This window comes from Hyla sarda, unplaced genomic scaffold, assembly GCF_029499605.1.
Source record: "Hyla sarda isolate aHylSar1 unplaced genomic scaffold, aHylSar1.hap1 scaffold_596, whole genome shotgun sequence".
NCBI lineage: Eukaryota > Metazoa > Chordata > Amphibia > Anura > Hylidae > Hyla > Hyla sarda.
In genome coordinates this window covers 150484-163231 of record NW_026610610.1, presented here as the reverse complement: position 1 = coordinate 163231, position 12748 = coordinate 150484, and the positions used below count along the sequence as shown (strand labels likewise).

The 12748-nt window shown below is 55.6% G+C and overlaps 1 protein-coding gene across 1 annotated transcript; it reads right to left on the bottom strand.

The window, feature by feature from the left end:
• Positions 1-6972: 6972 nt before the first annotated feature.
• On the bottom strand, positions 6973-7728 carry LOC130340506 (small proline-rich protein 3-like). Its single transcript, XM_056554205.1, has one exon. It carries the CDS (start codon positions 7726-7728, stop codon positions 6973-6975), a length of 756 nt encoding a protein of 251 aa, XP_056410180.1.
• Positions 7729-12748: the final 5020 nt, after the last annotated feature.

The following is a 12748-nucleotide window of genomic DNA, read 5'->3' as shown; positions in this document are numbered from 1 at the left end:
TAAAACGTCTGATTAACATCTCTGTCCTGTCACTGATCAGAGCGGAACCATCCGAGAGAAAGTATGTGACCCCCCCCCCCCCCATATCCCTGCAATACAGAGGACAATACATAGAATACAAGGGCACTAGTAACTGAATATGGGCTGGATTCACATTATATCGGGGGCCCATGACTGATCCACATTGTAGGACACTCCCCGACTGATCCACATTGTAGGACACTCCCCGACTGATCCACATTGTAGCACACTCCCCGACTGATCCACATTGTAGGACACTTCCCGACTGATCCACATTGTAGGACACTCCCCGCTCCTGGGTCGGGGGATGATGACTGATCCACATTGTAGGACACTCCCCGCTCCTGGGTCGGGGGCTGATGACTGATCCACATTGTAGGACACTCCCCACTCCTGGGTCGGGGGCTGATGACTGATCCACATTGTAGGACACTCCCCGCTCCTGGGTCGGGGGATGATGACTGATCCACATTTTAGGACACTCCCTGCTCCTGGGTTGGGGGCTGATGTCTGATCCACATTGTAGGCCACTCCCCGCTCCTGGGTCAGGGATGATGACTGATCCACATTGTAGGACACTCCCCGCTCCTGGGTCGGGGGATGATGACTGATCCACATTGTAGGACACTCCCCGCTCCTGGGTCAGGGATGATGACTGATCCACATTGTAGGACACTCCCCGCTCCTGGGTCGGGGGATGATGAATGATCCACATTGTACGACACTCCCCGCTCCTTGGTCGGGGGCCGATGACTGATCCACATTGTAGGACACTCCCCGCTCCTGGGTCGGGGGATAATGACTGATCCCCATTGTAGGACACTCCCCGACTGATCCACATTGTAGGACACTCCCCGCTCCTGGGTCGGGGGATGATGACTGATCCACATTGTAGGACACTCCCCGACTGATCCACATTGTAGGACACTCCCCGACTGATCCGCATTGTAGGACACTCCCCGACTGATCCACATTGTAGGACACTCCCCGCTCCTGGGTCGGGGGATGATGACTGATCCACATTGTAGGACACTCCCCGCTCCTGGGTCCGGGCCAATGACTGATCCACATTGTAGGACACTCCCCGCTCCTGGGTCGGGGGATGATGACTGATCCACATTGTAGGACACTCCCCGACTGATCCACATTGTAGGACACTCCCCGACTGATCCACATTGTAGGACACTCCCCGACTGATCCACATTGTAGGACACTCCCCGACTGATCCACATTGTAGGACACTCCCCGCTCCTGGGTCGGGGGATGATGACTGATCCGCATTGTAGGACACTCCCCGACTGATCCACATTGTAGGACACTCCCCGACTGATCCACATTGTAGGACACTCCCCGCTCCTGGGTCGGGGGATGATGACTGATCCGCATTGTAGGACACTCCCCGACTGATCCGCATTGTAGGACACTCCCCGACTGATCCACATTGTAGGACACTCCCCGCTCCTGGGTCGGGGGATGATGACTGATCCGCATTGTAGGACACTCCCCGACTGATCCACACTGTAGGACACTCCCCGACTGATCCACATTGTAGGACACTCCCCGCTCCTGGGTCGGGGGATGATGACTGATCCGCATTGTAGGACACTCCCCGACTGATCCGCATTGTAGGACACTCCCCGACTGATCCACATTGTAGGACACTCCCTGACTGATCCACATTGTAGGACACTTCCCGCTCCTGGGTCGGGGGATGATGACTGATCCGCATTGTAGGACACTCCCCACTCCTGGGTCGGGGGCCAATGACTGATCCACATTATAGGACACTCCCCACTCCTGGGTCGGGGGCTGATGACTGATCCACATTGTAGGACACTCCCCGCTCCCGGGTTGGGGGCCGATGACTGATCCACATTGTAGGACACTCCCCACTCCTGGGTCGGGGGATGATGACTGATCCGCATTGGAGGACACTCCCCACTCCTGGGTCGGGGGCCAATGACTGATCCACATTATAGGACACTCCCCACTCCTGGGTTGGGGGCTGATGACTGATCCACATTGTAGGACACTCCCCGACTGATCCACATTGTAGGACACTCCCCGCTCCCGGGTCGGGGGCCGATGACTGATCCACATTGTAGGACACTCCCCGACTGATCCACATTGTAGGACACTCCCCGCTCCTGGGTCGGGGGATGATGACTGATCCGCATTGTAGGACACTCCCCGACTGATCCACATTGTAGGACACTCCCCGACTGATCCACATTGTAGGACACTCCCCGCTCCTGGGTCGGGGGATGATGACTGATCCGCATTGTAGGACACTCCCCGACTGATCCGCATTGTAGGACACTCCCCGACTGATCCACATTGTAGGACACTCCCCGCTCCTGGGTCGGGGGATGATGACTGATCCGCATTGTAGGACACTCCCCGACTGATCCGCATTGTAGGACACTCCCCGACTGATCCACATTGTAGGACACTCCCCGACTGATCCACATTGTAGGACACTCCCCGCTCCTGGGTCGGGGGATGATGACTGATCCGCATTGTAGGACACTCCCCACTCCTGGGTCGGGGGCCAATGACTGATCCACATTATAGGACACTCCCCACTCCTGGGGCGGGGGCTGATGACTGATCCACATTGTAGGACACTCCCCACTCCTGGGTCGGGGGCCAATGACTGATCCACATTATAGGACACTCCCCACTCCTGGGTCGGGGGCTGATGACTGATCCACATTGTAGGACACTCCCGCTCCCGGGTTGGGGGCCGATGACTGATCCACATTGTAGGACACTCCCCACTCCTGGGTCGGGGGATGATGACTGATCCGCATTGGAGGACACTCCCCACTCCTGGGTCGGGGGCCAATGACTGATCCACATTATAGGACACTCCCCACTCCTGGGTTGGGGGCTGATGACTGATCCACATTGTAGGACACTCCCCGACTGATCCACATTGTAGGACACTCCCCGCTCCCGGGTCGGGGGCCGATGACTGATCCACATTGTAGGACACTCCCCGCTCCTGGGTCCGGGCCAATGACTGATCCACATTGTAGGACACTCCCTGCTCCTGGGTCGGGGGCCGATGACTGATCCACATTGTAGGACACTCCCCGCTCCTGGGTCGGGGGCCGAGGACTGATCCACATTGTAGGACACTCCCCGCTCCTGGGTCGGGGGCCGATGACTGATCCACATTGTAGGACACTCCCCGCTCCTGGGTCGGGGGCCGATGACTGATCCACATTGTAGGACACTCCCCGCTCCTGGGTCGGGGCTGATGACTGATCCACATTGTAGGACACTCCCCACTCCTGGGTTGGGTGCTGATGACTGATCCCCGTTGTAGGACACTCCTCGCTCCAGGATTGGGGGCTGATGACTGATCCACATTGTAGGACACTCCCCGCTCCTAGGTCGGGGGATGATGACTGATCCACATTGTAGGACAATCCCCGCTCCTGGGTCGGGGGCCGATGACTGATCCACATTGTAGGACACTCCCCGCTCCTGGGTCGGGTGCTGATGACTGATCCACATTGTAGGACACTCCCCGCTCCTGGGTTGGGTGCTGATGACTGATCCCCATTGTAGGACACTCCTCGCTCCTGGATTGGGGGCTGATGACTGATCCACATTGTAGGACACTCCCCGCTCCTAGGTCGGGGGATGATGACTGATCCACATTGTAGGACAATCCCCGCTCCTGGGTCGGGGGCCGATGACTGATCCACATTGTAGGACACTCCCCGCTCCTGGGTCAGGGATGATGACTGATCCACATTGTAGGACACTCCCTGCTCCTGGGTCGGGGGATAATGACTGATCCACATTGTAGGACACTCCCCGCTCCTGGGTCGGGGGATAATGACTGATCCACATTGTAGGACACTCCCCGCTCCTGGGTCAGGGATGATGACTGATCCACATTGTAGGACACTCCCCGCTCCTGGGTCAGGGATGATGACTGATCCACATTGTAGGACACTCCCCGCTCCTGGGTCGGGTGCCGATGACTGATCCACATTGTAGGACACTCCCCACTCCTGGGTCGGGGGCCGATGACTGATCCACATTGTAGGACACTCCCCGCTCCTGGGTCAGGGATGATGACTGATCCACATTGTAGGACACTCCCCGCTCCTGGGTCGGGGGCCGATGACTGATCCACATTGTAGGACACTCCCCGCTCCGGGGTCGGGTGCCGATGACTGATCCACATTGTAGGACACTCCCCGCTCCTGGATTGGGGGCTGATGACTGATCCACATTGTAGGACACTCCCCGCTCCTGGGTCGGGTGCTGATGACTGATCCACATTGTAGGACACTCCCCACTCCTGGGTTGGGTGCTGATGACTGATCCCCATTGTAGGACACTCCTCGCTCCTGGATTGGGGGCTGATGACTGATCCACATTGTAGGACACTCCCCGCTCCTAGGTCGGGGGATGATGACTGATCCACATTGTAGGACAATCCCCGCTCCTGGGTCGGGGGCCGATGACTGATCCACATTGTAGGACACTCCCCGCTCCTGGGTCGGGGGCCGATGACTGATCCACATTTTAGGACACTCCTCACTCCTGGGTCGGGGGCCGATGACTGATCCACATTGTAGGACACTCCCCACTCCTGGGTCGGGTGCTGATGACTGATCCACATTGTAGGACACTCCTCATTCCTGGGTCGGGGGCTGATGACTGATCCACATTGTAGGACACTCCCCGTTCCTGGGTCGTGGGGCCGATGACTGATCCACATTGTAGGACACTCCCCACTCCTGGGTCGATGGCTGATGACTGATCCACATTGTAGGACACTCCCCGCTTCTGGGTCGGGGGCCGAGGACTGATCCACATTGTAGGACACTCCCCGCTCCTGGGTAGGGGGCCGATGACTGATCCACATTGTAGGACACTCCCAGCTCCTGGGTCGGGGGCCGAGGACTGATCCACATTGTAGGACACTCCCCGCTCCTGGGTCGGGGGCCAATGACTGATTCACATTGTAGGACACTCCCCGCTCCTGGATTGGGGGCTGATGACTGATCCACATTGTAGGACACTCCCCGCTCCTGGGTCGGGGGCCGATGACTGATCCACATTGTAGGACACTCCCCGCTCCTGGGTCGGGGGCCGATGACTGATCCACATTTTAGGACATTCCTCACTCCTGGGTCGGGGGCCGATGACTGATCCACATTGTAGGACACTCCCCACTCCTGGGTCGGGGGCCGATGAATGATCCACATTGTAGGACACTCCCCGTTCCTGGGTCGATGGCTGATGACTGATCCACATTGTAGGACACTCCCCGCTCCTGGGTCGGGGGCCGAGGACTGATCCACATTGTAGGACACTCCCCGCTCCTGGGTCGGGGGCCGATGACTAATCCACATTGTAGGACACTCCCCGCTCCTGGGTCGGGGGCCGATGACTGATCCACATTGTAGGACACTCCCCGCTCCTTGGTCGGGGGCTGATGACTGATCCACATTGTAGGACACTCCCCGACTGATCCGCATTGTAGGACACTCCCCGCTCCTGGGTCGGGGGCCGATGACTGATCCACATTGTAGGACACTCCCCACTCCTGGGTCCGGGCCAATGACTGATCCACATTGTAGGACACTCCCCGCTCCTGGGTCGGGGGCCAATGACTGATCCACATTGTAGGACACTCCCCGCTCCTGAGTCGGGGGCCGATGACTGATTCACATTGTAGGACACTCCCCACTCCTGGGTCGGGGGCCGATGACTGATCCCCATTGTAGGACACAGTCCTCGCTCCTGGGTCGGGGGCCGATGACTGATCCACATTGTAGGACACTCCTCGCTCCTGGGTCGGGGGCCGATGACTGATCCACATTGTAGGACACTCCCTGCTCCTGGGCCGGGGGATCATGACTGATCCACATTGTAGGACACTCCTCGCTCCTGGGTCGGGGGCCGATGACTGATCCACATTGTAGGACACTCCCTGCTCCTGGGCCGGGGGATCATGACTGATCCACATTGTAGGACACTCCTCGCTCCTGGGTCGGGTGCTGATGACTGATCCACATTGTAGGACACTCCCCGCTCCTGGGTCGGGGGCCGATTACTGATCCACATTATAGGACACTCCTCGCTCCTGGGTCGGGGGATGATGACTGATCCACATTGTAGGACACTCCCCGTTCCTGGGTCGGGGGATGATGACTGATCCACATTGTAGGACACTCCCCGCTCCTGGGTCGGGGCCCGATGACTGATCCACATTTTAGGACACTCCCCGCTCCTGGGTCGGGGGATGATGTCTGATCCACATTGTAGGACACTCCCCGCTCCTGGGCCGGGGCTGATGACTTATCCCCATTGTAGGACACTCCCCGCTCCTGGGTCGGGGGATGATGACTGATCCACATTGTAGGACACTCCCTGCTCCTGGGTTGGGGGCTGATGTCTGATCCACATTGTAGGCCACTCCCCACTCCTGGGTCGGGGGATGATGACTGATCCACATCGTAGGACACTCCCCACTCCTGGGTCGGGGGATAATGACTGATCCACATTGTAGGACACTCCCCGCTCCTGGGTCGGGGCTGATGACTGATCCACATTGTAGGACACTCCCTGCTCCTGGGTCGGGGGATGATGACTGATCCACATTGTAGGACACTCCCCGCTCCTGTGTTGGGGGATGATGACTGATCCACATTGTAGGACACTCCCCGCTCCTGGGTCAGGGATGATGACTGATCCACATTGTAGGACACTCCCCACTCCTGGTTTGGGGGATGATGACTGATCCACATTGTAGGACACTCCCCACTCCTGGATCGGGGCCGATGACTGATCCACATTGTAGGACACTCCCCGCTCCTGGGTCAGGGATGATGACTGATCCACATTGTAGGACACTCCCCGCTCCTTGGTCGGGGGATGATGACTGATCCACATTGTAGGACACTCCCCGCTCCTGGGTCAGGGATGATGACTGATCCACATTGTACGACACTCCCCGCTCCTGGGTTGGGGGATGATGAATGATCCACATTGTAGGACACTCCCCGCTCCTGGGTCGGGGGATGATGACTGATCCACATTGTAGGACACTCCCCGCTCCTTGGTCGGGGGATGATGACTGATCCACATTGTAGGACACTCCCCGCTCCTTGGTCGGGGGATGATGACTGATCCACATTGTAGGACATTCCCCGCTCCTGGGTCAGGGATGATGACTGATCCACATTGTAGGACACTCCCCGCTCCTGGGTCGGGGGATGATGAATGATCCACATTGTACGACACTCCCCGCTCCTTGGTCGGGGGCCGATGACTGATCCACATTGTAGGACACTCCCCGCTCCTGGGTCGGGGGATAATGACTGATCCCCATTGTAGGACACTCCCCGCTCCTGGGTCAGGGATGATGACTGATCCACATTGTAGGACACTCCCCGCTCCTGCGTCGGGGGATGATGACTGATCCACATTGTAGGACACTCCCCGCTCCTGGTTCGGGGGCCGATGACTGATCCACATTGTAGGACACTCCCCGCTCCTGGGTCGGGGGATAATGACTGATCCACATTGTAGGACACTCCCCGCTCCTGGGTCAGGGATGATGACTGATCCACATTGTAGGACACTCCCCGCTCCGGGGTCGGGGGATAATGACTGATCCACATTGTAGGACACTCCTTGCTCCTGGGTCGGGGGATAATGACTGATCCCCATTGTAGGACACTCCCTGCTCCTGGGTCGGGGGATAATGACTGATCCACATTGTAGGACACTCCCCGCTCCTGGGTCAGGGATGATGACTGATCCACATTGTAGGACACTCCCCGCTCCTGGGTCAGGGATGATGACTGATCCACATTGTAGGACACTCCCCGCTCCTGGGTCAGGGATGATGACTGATCCACATTGTAGGACACTCCCCGCTCCTGGGTCGGGTGCCGATGACTGATCCACATTGTAGGACACTCCCCACTCCTGGGTCGGGGGCCGATGACTGATCCACATTGTAGGACACTCCCCGCTCCTGGGTCAGGGATGATGACTGATCCACATTGTAGGACACTCCCCGCTCCTGGGTCGGGGGCCGATGACTGATCCACATTGTAGGACACTCCCCGCTCCGGGGTCGGGTGCCGATGACTGATCCACATTGTAGGACACTCCCTGCTCCTGGGTCGGGGGATGATGACTGATCCACATTTTAGGACACTCCCCGCACATCTGCTCCTCCCCGGTCCAGACATCACTAGATCTGTGTCTAGGAAAGCTGGGTGTGAAGCACAGACAATCTCTGGGAGTCGCTGCACATCTGATCGATATAAAGGAGGCCATCATACCTACAATGTGCAGTGGCCTCCAGTCTGCAGCGGATCCCCGGGGCCCAGTGTGTCAGTTTTGTATGGAGAAGAGCTGGGAAGAGCTGACATTTACAGGTCATCGCACCAGGAGACCCGCCGGCACCATGCTGGTCCTAAGAAGCTGTGAGGTAATACGGCCACTCACCGCCAGAGCTACTGATCCAGTGCCCAGTAAGATACACTGCGTGCCGCCATGATGTCAGCTGTAATACTGCCGCTCACCACTAGATGTGGCGCAGGTGACTATGGCGGACACGGATGTTCTGTTCTGTATATCGCCATATTCATGATTAGAGGTTTTTGGATGTCGCTATAAATGTTATAGAAAACCTCTGATCACCACCAGATGGCGCAACCGCACCAGGGTTATTTCTTGTAATTGCTATTCTGTAGTTAATGCTTTTAATTCTGTAATTCTTCGTGAAGTTAACGGAAATCTGTGATATAAGTCAATAATCGAAGAACATATGATGAGGATCTATACCGCAGCGTGTCCAGGAGAATGTGATGATCTTTACCGCAGCGTGTCCAGGAGAATGTGATGATCTATACCGCAGCGTGTCCAGGAGAATGTGATTATCTAAACCGCAGCATGTCCAGGAGAATGTGATGATCTATACCGCAGCATGTCCAGGAGAATGTGATGATCTATACTGCAGCGTGTCCAGGAGAATGTGATGATCTATACCGCAGCGTGTCCGGGGGAATGTGATGATCTATACCGCAGCGTGTCCAGGAGAATGTGATGATCTATACCGCAGCGTGTCCGGGGGAATGTGATGATCTATACCGCAGCGTGTCCAGGGGAATGTGATGATCTATACCGCAGCGTGTCCAGGGGAATGTGATGATCTATACCGCAGCGTGTCCGGGAGAATGTGATGATCTATACCGCAGCGTGTCCAGAGGAATGTGATGATCTATACCGCAGCGTGTCCAGGAGAATGTGATGATCTATACCGCAGCGTGTCCGGGGGAATGTGATGATCTATACCGCAGCGTGTCCAGGAGAATGTGATGATCTATACCGCAGCGTGTCCAGGAGAATGTGATGATCTATACCGCAGCGTGTCCAGGAGAATGTGATGATCTATACCGCAGCGTGTCCAGGAGAATGTGATGATCTATACCGCAGCGTGTCCAGGAGAATGTGATGATCTATACCGCAGCGTGTCCGGGGGAATGTGATGATCTATACCACAGCGTGTCCAGGAGAATGTGATGATCTATACCGCAGCGTGTCCAGGAGAATGTGATGATCTATACCGCAGCGTGTCCGGGGGAATGTGATGATCTATACCGCAGCGTGTCCAGAGGAATGTGATGATCTATACCGCAGCGTGTCCAGGGGAATGTGATGATCTATACCGCAGCGTGTCCGGGGGAATGTGATGATCTATACCGCAGCGTGTCCGGGGGAATGTGATGATCTATACTGCAGCGTGTCCAGGGGAATGTGATGATCTATACCGCAGCGTGTCCAGGAGAATGTAATGATCTATACCGCAGCGTGTCCAGGAGAATGTGATGATCTATACCGCAGCGTGTCCAGGAGAATGTGATGATCTATACTGCAGCGTGTCCAGGGGAATGTGATGATCTATACTGCAGCGTGTCCGGGGGAATGTGATGATCTATACCGCAGCGTGTCCAGGAGAATGTGATGATCTATACTGCAGCGTGTCCAGGAGAATGTGATGATCTATACAGCAGCGTGTCCAGGAGAATGTGATGATCTATACAGCAGCGTGTCAAGAGGAATGTGATGATCTATACCGCAGCATGTCCAGGAGAATGTGATGATCTATACCGCAGCGTGTCCAGAGGAATGTGATGATCTATACCGCAGCGTGTCCAGGAGAATGTGATGATCTATACCGCAGCGTGTCCAGGAGAATGTGATGATCTATACCGCAGCGTGTTCAGGAGAATGTGATGATCTATACCGCAGCGTGTCCAGGAGAATGTGATGATCTATACCGCAGCGTGTCCAGGAGAATGTGATGATCTATACCGCAGCGTGTCCAGGAGAATGTGATGATCTATACCGCAGCGTGTCCAGGAGAATGTGATGATCTATACCGCAGCGTGGCCGGGGGAATGTGATGATCTATACCGCAGCGTGTCCGGGGGAATGTGATGATCTATACCGCAGCGTGTCCAGGAGAATGTGATGATCTATACCGCAGCGTGTCCGGGGGAATGTGATGATCTATACTACAGCGTGTCCGGGGGAATGTGATGATCTATACCGCAGCGTGTCCGGGGGAATGTGATGATCTATACCGCAGCGTGTCCGGGAGAATGTGATGATCTATACTGTAGCGTGTCCGGGGGAATGTGATGATCTATACCGCAGCGTGTCCAGGAGAATGTGATGATCTATACCGCAGCGTGTCCAGGAGAATCTGATGATCTATACCGCAGCGTGTCCAGGGGAATGTGATGATCTATACCGCAGCGTGTCCGGGAGAATGTGATGATCTATACTGTAGCGTGTCCGGGGGAATGTGATGATCTATACCGCAGCGTGTCCAGGAGAATGTGATGATCTATACCGCAGCGTGTCCAGGAGAATCTGATGATCTATACCGCAGCGTGTCCAGGGGAATGTGATGATCTATACCGCAGCGTGTCCAGGAGACTGTAATGATCTATACCGCAGCGTGTCCAGGAGACTGTGATGATCTATACCGCAGCGTGTCCAGGAGACTGTGATGATCTATACCGCAGCGTGTCCAGGAGAATGTGATGATCTATACCGCAGCGTGTCCAGGAGACTGTGATGATCTATACCGCAGCGTGTCCAGGAGAATGTGATGATCTATACCGCAGCGTGTCCAGCAGAATGTGATGATCTATACCGCAGCGTGTCCAGGAGAATGTGATGATCTATACCGCAGCGTGTCCAGGAGAATCTGATGATCTATACCGCAGCGTGTCCAGGGGAATGTGATGATCTATACCGCAGCGTGTCCAGGAGACTGTAATGATCTATACCGCAGCGTGTCCAGGAGACTGTGATGATCTATACCGCAGCATGTCCAGGGGAATGTGATTATCTATACCGCAGCGTGGCCGGGGGAATGTGATGATCTATACCGCAGCGTGTCCAGGGGAATGTGATGATCTATACCGCAGCGTGTCCAGGAGAATGTGATGATCTATACCGCAGCGTGTCCAGGAGAATGTGATGATCTATACCGCAGCGTGTCCAGGAGAATGTGATTATCTATACCGCAGCGTGTCCGGGGGAATGTGATGATCTATACCGCAGCGTGTCCAGGAGAATGTGATGATCTATACCGCAGTGTGTCCAGGGGAATGTGATGATCTTTACCGCAGCGTGTCCAGGAGAATGTGATGATCTTTACCGCAGCGTGTCCAGGAGAATGTGATGATCTATACCGCAGCGTGTCCAGGGGAATGTGATGATCTATACCGCAGCGTGTCCGGGAGAATGTGATGATCTAAACTGCAGCGTGTCCAGGAGAATGTGATGATCTATACTGCAGCGTGTCCAGGGGAATGTGATGATCTATACCGCAGCGTGTCCAGGGGAATGTGATGATCTATACTGCAGCGTGTCCAGGAGAATGTGATGATCTATACCGCAGCGTGTCCAGGGGAATGTGATGATCTATACAGCAGCGTGTCCAGGTGAATGTGATGATCTATACCGCAGCGTGTCCGGGGGAATGTGATGATCTATACAGCAGCGTGTTCAGGAGAATGTGATGATCTATACCGCAGCGTGTCCGGGGGAATGTGATGATCTATACCGCAGCGTGTCCAGGAGAATGTGATGATCTATACCGCAGCGTGTCCAGGAGAATGTGATGATCTATACCGCAGCGTGTCCAGGAGAATGTGATGATCTATACCGCAGCGTGTCCAGGGGAATGTGATGATCTATACCGCAGCGTGTCCAGGGGAATGTGATGATCTATACCGCAGCGTGTCCGGGAGAATGTGATGATCTATACTGCAGCGTGTCCAGGAGAATGTGATGATCTATACTGCAGCGTGTCCAGGGGAATGTGATGATCTATACTGCAGCGTGTCCAGGGGAATGTGATGATCTATACCGCAGCGTGTCCAGGAGAATGTGATGATCTATACCGCAGCGTGTCTGGGGGAATGTGATGATCTATACTGCAGCGTGTCCAGGAGAATGTGATGATCTATACTGCAGCGTGTCCAGGAGAATGTGATGATCTATACTGCAGCGTGTCCAGGGGAATGTGATGATCTATACCGCAGCGTGTCCAGGGGAATGTGATGATCTATACCGCAGCGTGTCCAGGAGAATGTGATGATCTATACCGCAGCGTGTCCAGGAGAATGTGATGATCTATACTGCAGCGTGTCCAGAG